Source organism: Parasteatoda tepidariorum, chromosome 6 (genome assembly GCF_043381705.1).
Source record: "Parasteatoda tepidariorum isolate YZ-2023 chromosome 6, CAS_Ptep_4.0, whole genome shotgun sequence".
Taxonomy (NCBI): domain Eukaryota; kingdom Metazoa; phylum Arthropoda; class Arachnida; order Araneae; family Theridiidae; genus Parasteatoda; species Parasteatoda tepidariorum.
In genome coordinates, this window is record NC_092209.1 from 82,929,565 (window position 1) to 82,951,927 (window position 22,363).

At 28.2% G+C, this 22,363-nt stretch overlaps 1 protein-coding gene across 1 annotated transcript; it reads left to right on the forward strand.

The window, feature by feature from the left end:
* Nucleotides 1-1,618: 1,618 nt before the first annotated feature.
* On the forward strand, nt 1,619-22,168 carry LOC107438835 (iron-sulfur clusters transporter ABCB7, mitochondrial). The gene is made up of 15 exons (XM_016051222.3): nt 1,619-1,954; nt 3,131-3,187; nt 4,166-4,369; nt 5,298-5,430; nt 5,959-6,145; nt 6,857-6,938; nt 8,801-8,889; nt 10,153-10,240; nt 10,335-10,509; nt 12,914-13,071; nt 15,379-15,539; nt 17,722-17,851; nt 17,927-18,098; nt 19,829-19,932; nt 21,868-22,168. The coding sequence occupies exons 1-15, from the start codon at nt 1,778-1,780 to the stop codon at nt 22,084-22,086; spliced, it is 2,136 nt and encodes a 711-aa protein (XP_015906708.1). The 5' UTR covers nt 1,619-1,777; the 3' UTR covers nt 22,087-22,168.
* The last annotated feature ends 195 nt before the right edge of the window (nt 22,169-22,363 follow it).

The window sequence follows — 22,363 nt, forward strand, 5'->3', positions numbered from 1 at the left end:
TTTTAAAAACACCTAACAAAAAAGCACCTTTATGGGCTTTTAAAAATAAAAAATAAGCACTTTTTAAAAACGCTACGCACCCTGATAATTTATTTTCATTTGTTTATTGTAAAATTTTCCTTTTGGGAGCTATCTGATTCAATAGAAAAACCAATTATACCGTACCTAATGCAATATCATAAAGCAGCATATCATTAGCTGGAAATCACACAGTTCCTTTATTGTATAAGTACTAAATTGTCTTACTAAACATCTGCATGGACAGGACAGTAGAATACCCAACAAAAGTATTTGTTTTCTAATATAGAGACAAATTACTTTTTTACTGAATTCTTTCTTCAGAAATAAAATAAAATCTCGAATGCATACACATAGCTGCCAACATGGATAGGAAAAAATCCAGTAGATTTTATGAAAAAATCCAAATTTCATGGTAATAGTTACAAAATATACTAAATATTTTACACATAGAGAATTTTAGGGATTTTTACAGTTATCAAAATAGAAAAACTGCAATACTTTCCAGTTATCATTTCACATTAAATGAACTTGAAATGCTATGTACAATTTTTATTCATAACTATGAATAGTAATAGGCATTTAATTCATTAAAATACTTATCTGAACTTTACGAATAAGGCTTGCTTCATTATGTATTAGTGACACTTATTTAAATATTCAAGCAAGCAATCTGAACAAAAATTCTATTTCAATAGGTTTTTTTTTAAGGAATCTTCAATTTTAGGGAAATTTCTAGAATGTACAAAAACCAGGAATTTTTATTAAATTAGTAGACCAGGAGAAACTGGCAAATTCCAGTAGTCGACTGGAAAATCCAGTAGAGTTGGCATCTATGCATACATATGAGCTGTGCATTTGTTATTGAACTCTCAATAACAGTGATAAAACATAACAAAATTTAAGAAATTCTGACTAATTGCAAGGTATCGTAATTTTCTTTCAATTTTTAATTAATCTTCGTTTAATGAAGGAAAGTATTTTGAACTTTGATTATAAGATTTTTATTTACAATAAATTGTCTCATTCTCGTAAACATTTAAACTACATTCGCAAATAAACATTTTATATTTGTCAATTGTTCCTCCACAAATCATAAAATAACAGCAATAAATCATAAGAGTTGAAGTAAGTATCAACTACAATAAAAGTTCATTAGTAAATTAGTAGCTAGGTAAATTTTATAAAACTCATTTAAAAAATAAAGGTGAAATTAAGTACAAAAATATTATTACAATTTAAAACGAGCTTTAAAAATTTCAGCGTAGCCTGTATGTGTTAAATTTAAGAACATATTAAGAAATACCTTTATTTCCAATGGAGGACATTTTCTCAAATTATACTTATCAAGATAAAATTCAAGAAACACAAATTTTTTTCGTAAAGAATTTTAAGGAAATAGAATCAGCTTGCTCACAAGATCAACAATAAGAACACACCGATCTGCTTACGACAACACATGAAAACAAAAACATAAAAATTACTTTCGTTTTCGTGTTGCCAAAACTACAGTTAAGAGTGATTTTATTATATTTTTGCAAATAAAGCTAAAAGCTTGTTTTTTTTCATAAAAAAATTATCAAACTTTGTTCAGACTATCATACCTACTGATTTATGAGATCAAAGCATTTAAACTGTATTTTCAGTTACTTATTTTAAGAGTGCCAAAAATTATCGATTTTTTGAACAGAACGCAAACATTTTAAAGTGTTTTCTTTAAGAACGATGGATGTTTACTTATTGACATTCATACAGAATTATGGCTGCCTCTATCACTTGTTATATTAAATTGAGAACAGAATTTTCAAAGTTATATTGCACAAATTCAGTTCTATGTTACAATCTTTTTAAGAGTAAAAACTGTTGTAAACTATTTCACAAATCTTTGTTGTATTTATCTAGAAGATCAAATTATCGAGATTTACGTTTTAATCAGGTCTCTAAATATATATCTGTATATGAATCTTATATATCTGCGATTTTTTTTTTAAATATAATTTATTTGGTATAGGCTTTTACATACGTCTATTACCATTGTAATTAGAATATTTCATGTTAATTCTATTCTACAATATTTACAACAGAATTATTCTCTTGTTAATGAATTAAATCTAATTTTTGGTTTCCATTGTGCTAAAAAAGTTACTAAATTTGAAGTTATTAAAATTGATCAAAATGTATTAAAAGTATCTATATATGATGTTTAATTAATAAATATTTAAGTAATAAATTTCTTTGAAATAAATCATTGATTTAAAATTGCTGATTTTACAGTTCTCTCATATGTCTCAGAGAAAAATATATTTTTTTTCTTCAGAATTTATCAAAATATGTAAAATCACTGGAACAGATATTTCATCATTGTGAGTTTGTCATTATTTTAAGAGGCAAAAAAAGTAAAAAGTCCTATTTTTAAATTTAGGTACTTTTTTGTTACTTGTGTGCAAATAAATTCTACAGTTCAACTAATTATATGTATAGACTTACAATAGATCGTTTTAATTGCAAAGACAACCATAACAAAGTTGCTAATATATATTATCTATCAAAAGTGGCATTGAACTGATTAGCTTGTTCGTTTTATTTAAAGTGTTAGCGTATGCTGTAATGAACATTTTAATAAAAAAATTCCCCATGATACCCAATTTTGTCAAAATGACTAAGATTTGAAAGTGCAAAAATTAAGGAAAGTACAAAAAATTAATAATGAGAGGCAAAAATTAAATTAACTCTAAGTTATAGTTATGAGTTTATAATTTCAGTGTTGATGTTTAACTATATGATTATAAATTTCAAAATACTTGAAATTTTACTTATTTAGCAGGCTTATTTAATTAAAAATGACCCGTTAAGGAATCAAAATGGTCTTAAATATCTAATTCACAGTTTTAAAACTGAAAAATTGCATAAAATATTTAAAAAAGAAAAGGTATCTTCCCGAAAATTCCTATGAAGCCTTGCTCACTTTTTACCTCCCTGTGGGTACCCCTGACTGAATAATAATTATATAAAATATTATTTTTAGAAAATAGGAAAGGAAACCTTGAAGTAAAGTATATTTATGTATGTGGATTTAAAGTAAATCTGAAATAATTTTTTTATTTTTAAATAGGTACGACATTACAGTTATAGAAATAATGGAGCTTCAAAATCTTCTTTGTTTAGTAAGGTATGTTTTTATATTGAATAAAATAAATGAATTCATTTTTTTAAAGTATTTGTTTGATTGAATACTTCACTTGCTAAATCAATTCACTCCATTTTCTGAGTTTCGTTAAATTTTTATATCAAAACACTTAATTGGTTCCTAACTGTGCATATTAAAAATAAATTTCCTTAATAATAAGTATTAAAACTGCTAAACGACTAAATTTTTTAGCCATTGAATGATAAACGCCATGATCTTAATAAATGTATGTCACGTGTTCATTTTTCCTGAAACTGACAGCCAAACTGACAACCATAACATATAATAGCACCAATAATTGTAAATATTCGCATGTGTATCTACAGAGATAGATTCGGTCCGATTCTTGCACTCTCGTGTGCAACTCTGCTGCATTTTGCAAGATATTCTCAATTTCAGGCTTCATTTTCCACCCTCTGATATCGAACCAAAAAATATCTCTATCTTTTTATGGTGTCATATATAATCAAGCGAAAGATTTCTATGTCAGAAACTTGCTATTTTATCATGATCATGTAAAGTCTTAAAAAATTATTTTGCATTTTGTTAATGTATATGGTGCTTAAAAATATTTTTGAGTGCTTAAAAAGTACTTAAATGGTGCTTATTGTTTGTTGAATGCTTTGGCTATACCACACCCTGGATAAATAACACCCTGTATTTCTATATTTTTAAATTACAGTGAATTGCATTTTATTAAGCAACTGACAAGGAAAAATATTAATTTCGGAATCAAAAAGATGTGAACGTTGTTCAGACATTCCAAGTTTGTTGTGATGGATTTGTGTGATTTGATTTTAGGTCACATTAGCAAAGGTTTAGGTGTTGTTCTTAACTTTAACTGTTTGAAGATGGTGAGAGTAATAAAACTGAGCTATATAAAGAAGGGACAATGTAAAATATATAAAAAAAAAATTTCTTCTGTCTAAACTTAGTATAAATAGAGTATTTTTGTTGCAGCTGAAATCAGTAACAAGAAACGATGCTCGACCTTGCTTCCATCCCGGAGCGTCCACTCTTCTTGTATCACAAGTTGGTATTCCCTCGAAAGAGATGCAGGGGTGGACGATTGTCAAAAAGATGTTCAACTACATCTGGCCAAAAGATAAACCAGAAATAAGGAGAAGAGTTGTTCTCGCTTTAGGACTCTTAGTGGGGGCAAAGGTATTCAATCATTTGCTCTTTATATCTTCTTTACTTGTTGACATCTCTTTTTCTTAAGTCTGATTTTATCTTTTGATTTATATCTTTTAAATACACTTGATATATAAGCAATAAATAGGAGAAAGACTTTTAACATATTTTTCAAATTCAGGAGCCCTAAGCATTGAGCTCTCATGGGCCCCCTGGTTATTATTTTAAGCAAAATTTAACTGTTGTTTAATAATGAAGTGTGTTTTAATTTTTTATAACAGAAGTAAATTACATTATTTTAATTATTAATCAATTAATTTTTAATGTAATTTTTTTTGTTAATTTTTTATAAATATCTTATTTTAATAATTTTTCTTCTTCTCTTTTCATTAATTTGTAATATTTTCCACATTTCCTCGATATTTTTAAATTATGTATATATATATATATATTAGAGGTGCACAACTTTTTTGAGTGAAGGGCAACTTGCACAGCACATAGATTAATGAAGGGCCGCAGGCATATTTAGTCATGTTAGCGACAAATATGATAATTTTTATCTAAACATTAGTGTTCTAAGCACCAAATATTTTTATCAGTAAATTTAACATATTTGTAAATAATTATATACTTTTAATTATTTGAATTTATTGGAAAATAAAAGTGCAAAACAAAACGCATTTTATAGAGTAAAATAAATTTGAATTAAATATTTTAATAAAAGAAAATTAATAATGTTTAAACAAAAACCAAATGAAAAGAAACTTTTTATTGCTTTTAGAAGTTCCCGCAAACTGCGCTTTAACAGTTGCCAGTAACCCTCAGGCCATAGGTTGTGCACCCCTAATATTTATATATATATATATATTAATTATTTTAACACCTAATTTTCATTTTTTTAAAATTGTACATCTATTTATAATGATATTTGACTAATAGTATTTGTTTTTTATTTTAGCTTCTCAATATTGAAGTGCCATTTCTTTTCAAATACGCTGTTGATTACTTAAACTTGCATGCTGGGCAAGGGCTCAATATTGATACACCTTCATCCACCATTATCACTGTTGCCACAGCTATTATTCTTGGCTGTAAGTTTAGTCATCTTACTTCCTAAATTCTTAGTTCAAAAAAATTCTTTTCTTTGATTTATGAATTATTTTTCATTACACCTGTGTTTTAAAACCTAGAACGAAACAGATTTTTCAAATTAAAGCTCTCATATTTTTTATTATTATTATTATTTTCTTCGCTTTATAAAGTACTTTTCATTATGCCTGCAATTTTAAACATAAAGAGGAACAGATTTTTCAAATGAAAATTCTCATATCTTTGTAAAGTTGCAGATATTTTAATTATGTATTTCAGATCTACAGACACTAACTATCACTAATAAAGAAAACAAAAAGCTGATTTGACTAATGAACTTTGCAAAAATTTGAAATCGTATTTTTAATCATGGGATCGTTTTTCTAGTGTGAAAGGAATTCTCACTCTAGAAAAATGATCACAATTGTCATCACTGAAGAACAAACATGTGTTTGAAACTGTTTTTAGTTTTATTTATTGTAAACCGTTACATAAATTGTTACTCAAACTATGTATTATTATTATTTTAGATGGAGTAGCAAGAGCAGGATCTTCATTATTTAATGAATTAAGGAATGCAGTTTTTGCCAAAGTAGCTCACGACTCAATAAGAAGGGTTGCTAAAAGCGTTTTTCTTCATCTTCATAATTTAGATTTGAGTTTTCATCTGTCACGTCAAACTGGTGCTTTGTCTAAAGCTATTGATAGAGGCACAAGGTATACTATAAGAGATGGCGGTTGTTTCATAATGTCTAAGGATTTGAGACATTAGGAATATTAGAAAAGATTATACCTATCAATGGATTTAATGCCTGTATATTATATTCATGTTTCTACTTTTATATATTTATTTGTAAGTGACTTTAACACATTTTTTATCACAGCTGACAGAAATCTATTGTATATAAAATTTATAAAATTGAAGTAGAGTTCACTGGAGTAATGTATGTAGATCAGGGTTAAAAAAAATTCGCTTTCTAGCTATAATTGTACCTGATAGATTTAATTTATTTTTTCAGACTTTGTCGTAAAAAAAAAAAACTAAATACTATCAAATGTATTTTGTTAAAAATATATTAAATTTATTGTTGTTTTAAAATTGCACTTTTTGTCATAAATTGTAATTTATTTTATGTGTATCTATATATAAGTTCAAAATTTCTAGAAAACATGCAAAAAATTACAGAATAATTAAATGAGAATAAGAAAATTATCATTAAAATAAATATTAAAAACCAGGGGGGGAAAAGATATAATCTCTTCATCAGCTCACACAATTATATCTGCAAAAAGGAGTGCTTTCTAATATTGTATCAATATAGTCAAAGTATTTCAATACTAAGCATGCCAAAAAAAATCCTTTTTGTATTTGTTTATTGTGCTATAATATATATATATATATATATTCAATGTTATAATTTTGTTTAGAGGGATTAACTTCGTCCTGTCAGCTTTAGTTTTTAATGTTGTTCCTACAGCTTTTGAAGTTGCTCTTGTTAGCAGTATTTTGGTAAGTTTTTCTCTTTTAAAAATTTATTTCATCTATTGCATTTCATTTTTTATTCCTGACTTTTTTCCATTTGTTAACAAGGTTTGTTTAAGAATTTTGTTTTAAGTTATTTTTACTTTTCATTTATTATTGATAGCACAAATTTTTCTATGTGTTGATATTCAGATCAACTAGTCATTTTTAGCTATTTAACTTTGAGGAATATACAAATTCAATTTAAATATATATGGTAATGGTTGTCTACTTGGATCCTTCCCAAAAATTTTTATTGTGAAGCAGAACTCTTCACTAAATATGAAAAAATTTTTTACAAAATCTTCGTAAAATTTTTATTACAGAAACAGTTCCTTTAAAAAATTCTGATGACGGCTCTAATTCATGATTTAAAAATTAAAACTTCTTGAAGTTATTTGTTGTTGTGTTCCTTCCCCCCCCCCCCAAAAAAAAAACAACTTATTTCCACTTATTCACAAAATTATGAGTAGATTTTTCTCCACTTCTTGAAAAAAACTTCTCACAAAAAGTCCCAAACAATTCCTTCTAAACAATATTGTATGAAATTTACTATCTTATTGTCATAAATATCTTAATATCTTATTGTCATAAATATCATTTGTGTCATAAATTGCAGTTCTTCACAAAATTGGTGTTCTCTTTTATTTTTAACTAAGCTATGGAATTTGTTTGCAGGTAAGACATAATATATATAATTATATAAATATATTTCTTATATTTAACTACGGTTGTGAATGCATGCTCTAATAAGAAAAGTATCCCATGAATATGTATAACAATCTTATCAAGAGCTTAGAGTATTGCTAAAGTATCTTATTTGAAAGACCATGAATTAATTTATTAGATTAAACAATGTATTAATAAAAATTCGAATTAATAATGTTTTGTATTTTAATATTCAAGAGAGAAAGTATCATTACAATTGTATCGAATAAAAAATCTGCCAAGAGCAGTTAAATTTATAAAACAAACAAAACATTTTTTAAACAGTGTTATTAGCTACTTTCAAGTTGAATTTGTGAAAGTAAAAAAAAAAAAAAACATTATTGTGAAACTTTATTGTGAGTACTTGCTTGGGTAAGCTTAAGAGGACGCCATATAACAGAAGAAAATTTTCCTCGCAAATTCTCTTTCTCCTTCATTACTAATTTAAAATGTAGAAAAAGTGAGTTCAGACAAACCTAGAGTAAGCCATGAAGTTTCAAATACTGAAAAGAAAATTTTAAAATATACAAATGAAAATAAAATACGAGATGATAACTAAGGATTATGCAACAGAGAAGTTCTCTTATAATAACTTGTTTGCATTTTAATATTTTGAAATATTTTTTTCAGCAATTGAAACTTCATGACTTACTCTAGGTTTGCCTGAACTCACTTTTTCTACATTTTAAATTAGTAATGAAGGAGAAAGATAATTTACGAGGAAAAATTTCTTCCGCAGTATGGCATCCTCTTAAACCTTGTTCAGAAGAGTCTCGTTAATTTAAAGTTGAACGGGACCAAGCCTACCTCAAATTATCGAAACATAAAATTCAATCAATATTTAAATAAATGGAAACAAAATTTTAAAAATTTTGGAAACAAAATTAAAGAAAATTTACTTACATTCGAGGATCAAGTTACATTTACTACCTTACACCAAATTACAATATTCATTATATTACTGCATCAAAATAAAGTAGTTGTAGTTAGCTACAAAGAAAATATAGTTTTTTTCCGACCACTGGCCTGAACTCATCTTTAGTTTCAATAAATGATTAAATATGTTAGCAAAAGAGCGTTTTAAGTGTTTTGATGGAGTTTTTCATTTTGATTTTTTATTTATTTATTTATGTGTGTTTTAGTATTATAAATGTGGTGGCAAATTTGCTCTTGTTACACTTGGGTGTATTGGTGGTTATGCAGCCTTCACTTTGGCAGTTACTCAATGGAGGTAAGACATTTTTTTAAATTTATATTACTTAATTTTCTTACTTAAGCTTATGAGTTTTCTTACTTAACATTACAGGTTTTCTTTATTAAGGCTATAAATTTTCTTACTTAAGATTTATTTAAGGTTATAGGTTTTCTTAAGTTTACAGGTTTTCTTCATTAAGGCCATAAAATTTCTTACTTAAGATTTATTTAAGGTTATAGGTTTTCTTACTTAACGTTACAGGTTTTCTTTATTAAGGCTGTAGATTTTTTACTTACAATTTATTTAAGGTTATAGGTTTTCTTACTTAAGGTGCCAAGTTTTCTTACTTAAAATTGCAGGTTTTTCCTTCTCTTTCTCAGTTTTCACTGCTCAGAAATAGCAGAAAAGACCTGTAATTGCCTGGGAACTTGCATTCAGTTAAATATGAGTGAAAGAAAGTAAAGGATGTGTTTTTTACTTTTTCCAAAACCTGAAAAAAAATCCTACAGTAAATATGAAACATATGGTATTCTAAGTGGCCATGTCAATAAAATTGTAAAGCAAGACTATTCTTTTTTGCAAATAATGCTACTCTATACAGATTAAATTTGTTTTTAAAATTCAAGATATATGATAGCTAGTTGTAACACAGGTATTATGTATTTTAATTAAAAGTACTTTTATTTGAAATGCATATAAACATGCACATAAACATATGTATAAGTACTATATACTTAGATATACACATATGTTTTTGTCATACTTGTCAGATGTTATTTGGAGAATAATGAAAAAATTCTTTTTCAAGAAGGATAGCACAATTTGTGAAATATTATTTTGAATTTTGTATATATCCAAAGCTTGTTATTGTTTTTAAATATGGTTCTTTGCTATATTGGCTGAGAGCAGTCAAAACTCTGATTCATGTTCTAAAATTTGGTGTAATATTTAAATTATAGCTAATAATATTAAGTGTTAAATTTTTAATTGTCGAACATATATAATATTATGCTTCTATATGCACTGCAAAGCATATAAAATGTTTCTTTTTTTTATGTTTAATTCTAAAAATATTTTACAATTCTATCTCAAAAGTTAGATTTTGTTACATATGACAGAAACAATTGTGTTTCTGGATAAAAAAAATTTCCACAATTAGAAAAATTTGGTCAAGACTTAGATTGAAATTTAGTTTGTCAGTTTACTGGATTATAAATTTAACTTGTTAGTTTCTTGCAGAGATATATATCAAATTAAACACTTCTTAGCTAAGCAATAATTTTTTTTTTACACTTTCAGAACACATTTCCGAATTACCATGAACAAAGCAGAAAATGAAGCTGGTAACAAGGCTATTGATTCTTTGATTAATTATGAAACTGTGAAGGTATTTTTATAAAAACTTCTTCCAAAAAGTGTATTATTATGATATTTTTAATTGTTTTTTAGCAAAAAGAATTCAATTTGTACCTTTATTGCAGTACTTTAACAATGAGCTTTATGAAGCTGAGCAGTATGATAAAGCTTTGGCAAAATTTGAAGCGGCTTCTCTAAAGACAACTACAAGTCTGGCCATGTTAAATTTTGGACAGAATGCTATATTTAGCACAGCCTTAACAGTCATCATGGTCATGGCCAGCAATGGCATTATAGATGGTGAGTTCATGCTTGTCCATTGAATCAAAACAGCTATATGTCTGTTCATATTACTGTCAGATCATATTTTATATTAATGTTTTTGTGTTGAATTTTTAGATTAATGTGTTATAACAGATTTTTCTATATTTCAACATTGTTTACTTAAATTATGTTTGTTGAATATACAATCAACAAAATTCAGCATACAATTGGCAATTTTATTTTTATTATTTCAGCTCTCAGTATATTGCAACTTATAATATAAAAATTTTTGTTTTTGGATGTGCTTATTGAAATAAGTTCTAGTAAATATTTATTTCGAATGGGAAATTTAGTTGTTTTTATTATATTAATATTTCAATTTAATTAAATTTTAAATATGTCTATTAAAATTATGCCTACTTCATTTGATTTTAAATTCATCTAAGGTATTTTATTTTTTTAATTGCTTTTATCTTAGCTGTTAAATTTGTCAGAAGTATATGTGCAAATATTGTAGTCAGTAGTGCGGAGAGTTCGCTAAGACAAAGTTTGATAGTGTTACGAATTGGTAAATGTGTGCATAATTTTAGGAACATTCTTTTGTCTTGAGGCTAAATATCTCAGACAGACCATGAATAAACAGTTGAATTAAAAAATTTGTAATAAAGTCACTTAGTTCTAACATAATTTAGAGAGAAAATAATGCCTCGTGTATTACTTACGTAAGACTCAGTTTGGCGACATTTTTGTCGACTTGGAGATAATGTGTGCAATAAAATGATAGTTCTGAAAAATTCGAGTTTCAGAGCGATAGTATGGAAATTTACGGAGTTAGGCAAGAATCGTCTATAAAGTTTCTGGGTTTAATGGTGAAGTCTATATATATATATAGGAGTGTGACTTGTACAGTAGATAGGCTTATTAAAAAAGTGTGCAAAGATAAAACAATATTGTTTTTAAGAGGAAAATTTAAACTCGTTTAGATCTTCTTTTGACTTTGTTGAGTAATAATGTATTTACCCATTCAAGTCATGGAAAGTGTTTGGTAGAAGTCATGGATTTAAAAACTTTAGATTTAGTAGATACCCCGAATTGAGTGCTAGAAATAGCTATATTTTCTGGAAGATTCCGCTAATAAATGTTTGGCGTCTTAAGGACTGTTTTATTCATCTTCAATCAAAATGAGCCCCTGTCCTCGGTACATTATCCTGTACCTGCCAAGTCTCCTGTTTTTTAATGTAGGTTCCTGTATTTTACAACTATCTCCTGTTAAATTGTATATTTTCAAATTTCTCCGTATTTGTTGAAGAATTTTTAAAAAAAATGGTAATAAAATAGCCGCTGATGACAAAAATACTTCTCTTATTCCTCAACAGATGGGACTATTGCCAGTACTGCAGTATGTTGAGTGGTGTCTGATGGGATAGAGTATTTGCCAATGAGGTGAACCAGGTTCTAATCCTAGCGATGGCTGGTCGATACAAATTTAGGATTGGTTTAGAGTCCCATAGCCGTCAGGCTAACCATGGGAGGCCTTCGTGGTTTTCCTCTCCGTGTAACACAAATCTGGGTTAGTTCCATAAAAAAGTCCTCCACGAAGGCAAATTTCTCCCAATACTTGATCCAGAAATACCCTTGTCTTCTGGATTGGGTTTAAAATTACAAGACTACGGAACTGAACATTAGTAGTCCTAAAGCTTGAATTAGGTCGGCTGTTCAACAACGGTTATAAAATAAAATAGTTTAAGTAATTATAAATAATGGTTTAAAAATAATCTTCTTCAGATTAAAATTTATATACATATTTTTTACTTTGCTAATTGTAAGTGCTTATATTATTACCAATTTTGAATTTCTCTTTTTGACTTACAAGATTATGCATGATGCATCAAAACTTTACTCGTACCCTGAAAAATATCGCTAGTAAAATCTCCGTTATTTTATTTCTCCAATGTTGGCAGGTAGCTGCACCCATAATGTTTTAAATAAATAAATAGAAAATGTTGCTTATTAATTATTTTTGTGAGATTAAAAATTTTATTTCAGTTATTTTTAGATATTACAGTAGGGAACCGATTATCCGGAACGATCGGGACCATCGCTATTCCGGATAACTGATTTTTCCGGTTTTCTGAATCGCTACAAAAAGCCGTTTTTTTTATTGTTAAACCCAACTAAAAAAAATTATATTTGGAAATAATCTTAAAAAGAAGAAAAAACGAAGTAATACACTAATGATTATTTCCAAAATGATAGTAAAGTAAACATCTTTCCAAAAAGAAAGAAAAATCCTAAAATCTTATGAGGAAAAAAAAATTTTTTTTTAAAAAATGGCGGGAAAATTTATTGAATTTCGTTCCGGTTTTTTGGTTTTCTGATTTCCGGATAACGGGTTCTGTACTGTATTATTAATAACTGAGTCATTTTATTCTGTGTTCAGGTACAATGACTGTTGGTGATTTAGTGATGGTGAATGGTCTCATTTTCCAGTTGTCCCTCCCCCTCAACTTCTTAGGATCTGTTTACAGGGAAATCAGACAGTCACTCATTGATATGCAAACCATGTTTGCCATTCTCAGTTTACAGGTTCCAGTTCAGGTAATTCAATTTCTTACCTTATTTTATTATTATAATACAGTCAGACTTCGATATAAGGTCATCCGCATATAAGGTCGCCCCGCATATAAGGTCGCCCCGCATATAAGGTCATTTTCCAAAGTCCCGGCTCACTGAATAGAAATTCTTTGTTACAGATTATCGGATATATGGTCAGGTTTTAAAAATCGTTATCGCTTATAAGGTCATTTTTATCCGAGGCTTCGAACAAAATCCTATTTAACTTCCTTACAAGGCAATTACCCCTCTCGAGTTCTAGGAAAATGTTGTAGCCAATGAACAAGCTACAATTTCTGAAATTGTTTCACAAGTTGGGGACAGTGATTACAATGACAGTGATCCTGAGACTGTAGCTGTAACCCAAGTGGATGCCTTCAATGCAATAAATGTCATATGAATTTTTTTTACAAACCATGAGGGAGCTGAGGAACATTTCGAGAAGTTACAAAATCTAGAAAACATTGTTCAAAAAATTAAACCAAAAACGAGACAGACCTACATAAATGATTATTTTAAATAAGGTAAGATGTAATGTATGTATGTACACTTTGAGGAAATTTGTAAACAGCTTTATTTAAAATTAAAAGATTTTCTAAAAATCTAACTTTCTTTAATTCTTTACTAATTTTGTTAAAATTTATTGACTTAAATATTTAATTTATGGCCAATCGTTTTCATTTGTATTACCATTTTTAAAAAGTTATAATGTGTACTATTTACGTGCTTAGTTACGAACTGCTAATGAATCGGTTAAAAGGTCACCCCGCTTATAAGGTCACTTTTTCAATGTCCCTTAGGGGGACCATATATCGAGGTCTGACTGTATATATATTTTTTTGAAGCACCTGTGGTCATATAAAGAGACTACTTTTAACATGTTTTTAGCAATTTAATTCTTGTCAACACTCTCCTATGCTTTTTTTTTAAAATGAAAAGGATTGTTTTTTACTGTAACTTACTGTAATATTTTCAAATTAAATTTTTTAAAAAAAATTTAACTTTGCATAAATCAAAATTTATGTTTTGATTCATTTTATTAAGTCCTTGAAGAAATTTTTTCCTACTCTTCTTTTTCTCAAATGTAAATTTTATTTCAAATATAAAATTTTTACAAGTGTAATTTTTTTCAATTTTGTTTTATTTTTTTAATACATTTAAAAAAAATGGAACTATGAAGATTTGTGCCTTAGGTAAGCATTGCCCACTTTTCAACTCCCATAACTCACTCTGCTCTATTACAATATATTTGAATTGATCAAATTATCTATAACTTACGAAAAAAATGTAATAAAACTTACATTTAAAATTTTTTTTACACTGATTGTTATAGCATTCGATTTTTTCTAGTGGTTGAACCATGGTAATTGTTTAATTATCACTAATGCTTATTGATTATTAGAAAACATAGTAAAACTTTACTCGTGCAAACTCCACGCTATGAGATGCAGTGGTCTAATTATTTTTTCCCCATCACTCTCAGATTCTCTGTTTTAAAATTTTTCATAATAAATTTAGGATCTCATTAAATTATTGCTTATTATGAAAAAGATTTGCTGTTACTTGATATTTTCACAATTGTTAAGAGTTTGTAAAAGTTTAACTGTAAGGTTAAGTTTTGGTTTATTATCATGCCAAATCAATTTTTTGATAAAATTTAATTCAATCAAAAACAAATGCTGCATCAGGTGTCGAAACTGACTTTGCCTTTGGAATCGTGGCATAAATGGTATGGGTTTGATATCTGAATAATTAGATATGTTGCTTGTTCCAATTGTTCAAAAAATTATTAAAGTTATCTGTATGAAAAATAAAATTGCAAAATGGAACTAAATTACAAAAATAATTGCTCATAAAAATTAGAGTTGTCAATAACGAAATAAAAATTTAAATTTCAAAATGAAAACAAAACCTAAGATAAGAAATATAATTACAATTACTTAATGCAAAAATATTTGGTTTATCTATTACAATATTTACATGGTAAAAATTGCTGCCATCCATAATAAGAACCAAAGTTTTTCAAGAATCATTGATTGTAGAAAAATGATAAATATGATGTGTAAATAAATTCAAATGAATATTTATTTAATTAATAAATGAGTTTAAAGATATCTTTTCATAAATTTCTGAAAGCTCCGGTAACTCGAGCTTTCCTGTTAGGCGAATTCCAGGTACTCTGGTTTTACGGTATTTGATATTATTATTATTTTAGTGAGGTCTATTTAAATAATAGTTCAGTGTTTGTAATCATGCAATATCTCTAAAATGTGCTTGTATTTAAATTTTCAGAAGTCATCAGAAAATTTCTTTCAAATTTCACCAAAGCAAGCAGAGGTTGTGTTTGAGAATGTTGGCTTTCAGTATGTTAAAGGGCAAAATATTTTATCCGACTTGAGTTTCAGAGTACCTGCTGGAAAGAAAATTGCCTTAGTTGGCGGCAGTGGCTCTGGGTGAGTGTTCTATTTATTTAGTTATAGGGATAATAGACTATGCTGTAGTTTGAATACTAATGCTTTGAGACCCACGCAGACCTTTTATCATATTGTTATGCTCACATTTCAGCTAAGAGAGAAAAACAGATTCAATGAAGTAAAAATGTATTTAAATTAAAATTTATTTGATTAATTTCAAATATGTTTTTTTTTGTTCTAACGTAATAAATGTTTCTAACACAGAATTAAGGCAAGAAGTAATTTTTTTTTTTTTTTAAAACTTGCTCTTTTTTTCAAATTGTTAGTTTTTTATTGATTAATTAAGTATACAACGTATACACAGGGTGCATAGCATTTTTAAAAAGTGCTTGCAGGTGCTTTTTTATTAAGTTTTTTTAAACAGTGCTAAATTTTCCCTTTTCAAAAATGAGATTTTTTTTCTTTACCTTTTACCATGTCAATTTTCGCCAAGTATTATGCAAAAGCGTGGTCTTCACATTGTTTGATTCAACGTTTTCACAATTCACTCAGACACAAAGCATTTCGGTGGACCGTCGTTCCATAGCGTATGAAAGCTACAATAATTTTACATGAAATACTTGCGGGTCCGCACCTGCGTATACTGAGCTACATTAAGTGGGAATTACTCTTGACCACTTATGTGCAATTCTGCTGCATTTTTCAAGAGATTCTCAATTTCTGGTTTCATTTTCCACTTTCTGAAATTGAACCAAAAAATCTATCTTTTTTTGGTGGCTAATGTAATCAAGAAAAGAGTTCTTTGTCAGAAACTATAGTTATTTTATTATGATCATATAACGTGTGAAAATTATTTTGTTAATGCATAGAGTGCTTAATAAGTACTTAAAATGTGATTATTTCTAGTACAAAGATGTATACAGTACTGGATTTAGTAGGGAACAACAATGTGAGCTTTTTTTTACGCAAGCACTTTTTTAATGGTCATTCAGCTGCACTAAATTTCATCTTTCAAAGCAATCATAGTCTTATTGATCAAAATTTTTGATCATGATCACTGTTCATGATCACAAGAATAAAACAACGTTATTTCACTGTAATAATGTGTTGTTTTATGCTGTGCTCCATTTTTAGTAACCCCAAACTATCAGTGTTCACATTTTGGTGACATTTTATAGCACAAATGGCGCAGAATTGGATACTTACATTAGTTTTGGAGGACCCTTCTTTTCTTATTTAAATGAGTATGCAAAAGCATAAAGTTTTATTGAGCCCATAATATTTTGTAACAATTATTACATTCTTAAAATTAAAAGTTCTTTGAATTATGTGGCTTCAACATACCAAATCTGTTTATAGAAATGCCTAAATGATCATTTTTAAAGTAGAATATGTAATTGAAGGATTTTAAGAGGGGAAAAAAATGTTTCTTACAACATTGATTTAAAGTTATGCTACATTGAGTAAAAAACTGTCCATCATTACTATTAGTAAAATGCATTAATAAATGCTGTAAATTTCAAGAAATAATATAATGATAATAATTAATAATAAATAAAAATGCGTAAAAAAAATTAAGAATGTAAAATGCGTTTTTGTGATTTTGGATAAAAAGCAATGGACAATAATATTGAGATAATATATATTAATATATATGAATAAACATTAATGCATAATAAAAATATATGAGTATGAAATACTTTTAATAGAAAGTAATCTAATGCAGAATGAAAATTGTTTAGTATTACTGGTAGTAAAATACATGAATGGATACTGTAAAACTCATAAATCTTGTATTAAGTAATCATAATTATTAATGAATATTAATTCATAAAAAAGAAATATTCATACATTCTTAGATTGAAACAAATTATAATTAATGAATTAAATTCTCTGTAACAGATAATTAATGAATAAATTTTCTGTCTGTGTTTTTTAATTACTGATAGTAAAATACATAAATAGATACTGTAAAATTCATAAAATCTTGTATGAAGTAGTAATAATTATTAATGTATTGAATTCTCTGTCACAGATAATTAATGTATAAATTCTCTGTCTCTGTTTTTCAATTACTGATAGTAAAATACATAAATGGATACTGTAAAATTCACAAAATCTTGTATGAAGTAATTATAATTATTAATGAATAAAAAGGCAATATCAATATATTATCAGATTGAAAGAGATTATAATTAATGTATTAAATTCTCTGTCACAGGAAATCAACAATTGTGAGATTATTATACAAGTTCTTTGAGCCTCAAAATGGCAAAATATACGTAGCAGGGCAAAACATCAATGAAATGGATGTTAACGTTCTTCGCAAGGCAATTGCTATCGTACCTCAGGTAGACATACATTTTCTCTGCTTTTTTCTTCTGCCTCATTTTATGCATCTTTATTTATGTGTGTTGACCTTACAGGATGCTGTTTTATTTCATAATACAATAAAATACAATCTTCACTACGGAGACTTTAGCAGATCGGAAGAGGATGTTTTTGAAGCTGCTAAAATGGCGGAGCTACACGATTCAATTTTAAAGTGGCCTTATCAGTATGACACACAAGTCGGGGAACGGGGACTCAAATTATCTGGTACTGTTATTTAATGTTATTATGGATTTTACAATAAGAGTTTTCGCGCACATTACAATCAACACTCAATATAATGATCCTCATGGTTAATATGTTGTGAGTGCATAATCCTCATAATTTGTTAATATGTTGTGAGTGCACAAAAATATCATAAAATTGTTATCTTTTATAAAATGAAGATTAAATTGGAGTCGTAGTGGCTCAGGGGATAGAGCATTTGCCTTCCAATGAGGTGAACCAGGTTTGAATCCCATCGGTGGCTGATCGATACGAATTCAGCATCCGGCTTGCACTGGCCACAGTGTTGACTTAAAAATATCCTCAGAGGTAGACAGATCATGGGTTAGTCTCCTTGAAGTCAGGCTAACTGTGGAAGGTTTTCCTCTCCATGCTATGCGAATGCGGCTAGTTCCATAACAACTTCCTCCACAGAATCCAAAGGCGAATTTCACCCAAAACTTCCCTTGTCTTCTGGGGTGGTTCAAAATTACAAGAATGACATATTGTATACTACAATAATATCTTGGAGCTGTGATGGTTCAGGGAATAGAGCGTTCGCCTTCCAAAGAGGTAAACCTGGTTAAAATCCCAGCAATAGCTGGTTGATGTGAATTTCGCTCTCGGCTTGCACAGACCACAGTGTGAAGTAAAATATTCCCAGTGGTAGACGGATCATGGGTTGGAGTACCCCTACTGTCAGGCTAATCATGGAGAGTTGTTGCAGTTTTCCTATCCGCATAACGCAAATGTAGGTTAGTATCAAAATGTCGTCCTTGAAGGCGAATGCCTCCCAATACTTGATGCACATGGTGCGTAGCATTTTTAAAAAGTGCTTATTTTTGATTCACGTTTTTTAAAAGCCCATAAAGGTTCTTTTTTATTTGGTATTTGTAAAAAGCGCTTAATTTTTTATCTTTTAAGAAGAGATTTTTTCTTTGCCATATCGATTGTCGTTCTAAATTACAAAAAATTCATGATTTTTCTAATTTTCTCTGCAATATTTATCAGAAACTAGTTATTTTATCATGATTATGTAAAGTTTTCGAATTTTATTGATTTTGTGTTCATAAATTAAGAACTTTAAAAGGATGGGGGAAAAAAATTTTGCTACTGCACAGATTCTAGTTGTGATTTTTTTTTTGGAAAGTGATTAAAAATATTTTTTGTGTGCTTAAAAAGTACTTAAAAGGTGCTTATTTTTTGATGAAAAATCTGGCTACGCACCCTGATGCAGTAGTTCCCTTGTCTTCTGGATTGGGTTCAAAATTACAAGTCTACGGAGTTGACCGTTGTTAGTCGCAAACCCAAAAAAATTGAGTTGGCTGTTCAACGACGGTTATAAAACAAAATAAAATAGATGTGGCATTATTATAAATGTTTTAAAATATTCTGAAAATTAACTTATTCCCTGCTTATTTCTTAATTTTTTTTTCCATTTTAGAAATAAACCTTGCAATATTTACTATATTTTGTGAAATGTACATACATTATATCAATTTTTTTTTTAATTGTTTAAAACTTTCACTTTTTGAAATGGATACTTTTTAAAGAGTGATCGCTTTTGAAAGAAACTACATCTGACCAGTAGCACAATTTCCTGATTTTGCCCTGTAATAGTTAACCCAAAAGTTATTCTGCTGTTTTCTTTTGCTAACTGTCCCCATGTGTGATATATAAATTTAAGAAACGGAACATTAATAGAAACATAATCATAATATTATTATTTATAGGGGGTGAGAAACAAAGAGTAGCTATAGCTCGAGCTATTTTGAAAAATTCTCCCATTTTGATTTTCGATGAAGCAACTTCAGCTTTAGATTCCATTACAGAAGAGGTATGTTTAAGACTTTCTTATCAGTTGCTTTGAATTTCCAATTCAAATAAAATAAATTATTTCTATCAGACATTATTTTGGATGCACAATTTGTCTCTAAGATTTTGAACATAAAACTATAATATCAAAGTTCGAAAAATTTGCTTGACTGGTTAAATGCTAGATAGTGTAAGTAGTAAAAGAAGTTAGATTTTTTAAAAATAGTTTCAACAAATACTTATAATCATTATGTGAACAAAAATATTACTAAAATAAATTATAGACATTTAATTTATAACAAATTTAATTGAGCATTTTTTAACTCATTGAAAAAGTGCATGTATTCTAAAACCACTTTTTTAAACTCATTTATAAAATTAATTAACTGAAATATGCTATTTAATATACATCATATTTGTAATTGTTTCTAATTCATGAATATTATGTAAGCAACATTTCTTGTTATGATTATAATATCAACCTCCTGTTTATGGACATTTCTGCAAAACGGGTGCCTCTCAATATGGACATTTTTTTAATTCTCTGAATAAACCATTATGTATATTCTCCGCAAAACTGACGATCACGTAACTTGACTGTCATTTTTGCCCTGAAATGTTATTTTTTATCTCTTCAAACTGGACTCTACTTTTTCTAAATTTGAAAAAAAAAACTACTTCTGCTTTAAATTACAAAAAGAAAAAGATTCAACTTTTCACCTTTTTCAAAGCATATAAATTTTTTGCCTTATGCATAACTAAAAATATTAAGCTATTTCACTACTAAAGAATCAATCTTTCTCTTGTCATCTTGCCTTTTCTTTGCAAAGAAAGTTGAGAAAATGATACTGCTCTGTTCTTGTGAAATTATTCAGACATTGGCATCTTTTCATCTGGACAATGCAGGTTTATAAGACCCCTCAAGTTAGAGGAAGTCTTAAACGTTCTCAATGCTTCTTCCCCACTGAAAATTTCTTTCATTTTTGTATCAATCTGAAGGCTGTATTTAACACAGCTGGATATAAGAAGAGAACAGAAATATAATTTAATCTTTGATTTGTTCATATAAATGAAAATTTATTTAGACACTTGATGGATAATTAATTGTGAAAAATCAACTCCATAGGTCTTCATGCCTTACTTTTTTTTTCTTCTGAGAATCGTGGGAGGTTAACTTTCATGGAAGTATTAACCACGTTTCCTATCAAGTGATGGATAGGTGTTAGGGGTGCAAACCAATAATGGAAACCGACTGAGGACAGCTCCTGTTCAGTATCATATGACTAACTTGAATATCTGTGTTTTAATAGGAAAATTATATCAAACTTTTTCATATATTCTTTTTGCATAGAAAAAAGTACTTTTTAAAGTTTAAATAAATATCCTTGTAGGTAGTTATTGAAAATTATTTATGTACCTTTGAAAATATTCAAAATAAAATTTATTGTGTTAAACTTCGCTATTAGGGTACCCTTCCCATAAACATAAAATTTTTTCGGAACCAAGAATGTCCGCTTAACCAAGGTTTCACTGCACATGAATTTGTGTCTCAGATTATGTCTTATTGTTATTCGCAATTTCAATATTTCATGCTAATATATTTTTATTTAAGATTTGAATTTTCTATATCAATTGACATATATCAGGATATTTAAAATCCGCATGAAAATCAATATCAATAACTGCCGAAAATACAACCGAAACACTACATCGATGTACAATACTATCGGCGTAAATTGAGCACGTCAAAAAGTCGTTATCTTAATGCGTAATTCAAATATTATGTAAAAAGAATTATTCTTTTTTTTACTTTTCAAGATAAACATCTTTTTGCAAGAACTCTGTAACCTTCTGCTACCATGTCGCCGTGCTACCGCTACGGGTCCAGACAAATGGCATGGGGAGAGTTCTTACTTTAGACAGACATTGTTTGATTGTTCTTATTGTTTCTTTTTAGAAAATACTGGCTGCACTTCAGAGGGCTGCTGAGGGTCGCACAACCATTTGTATAGCTCACAGACTTTCAACAGTGATGAATGCAGACGAAATATTTGTACTCGATAAAGGGAAAGTGGTTGAGCGAGGAACACACAAGACTTTAATTGCCAATCGAAATAGCCTCTATTTTAAACTTTGGCAGAAACAACACCAGCTGCCTCCACAATCTAGTCTTTAATTTATTCTGGTTATTTATTTCATTGTACATTGTTAAAACACTGTAAATTTAACTTTATAAAATTACCAGGGTATCCCAATATTCCCAATATAAATATTTATTTTAAAAATAATCATCATCAGCTATAATTCAACAAATTAAAAAAAAAATATTTATAATGAAAATAATAGTAATTTTTAAACAAAGTGACGAAAATGTTTAGTGACTTTTGTGTGTATAATTTAGATGACTGTTGTAGCAGTGTATGCATTTTAATTTTGTATATTGCTAAACACTA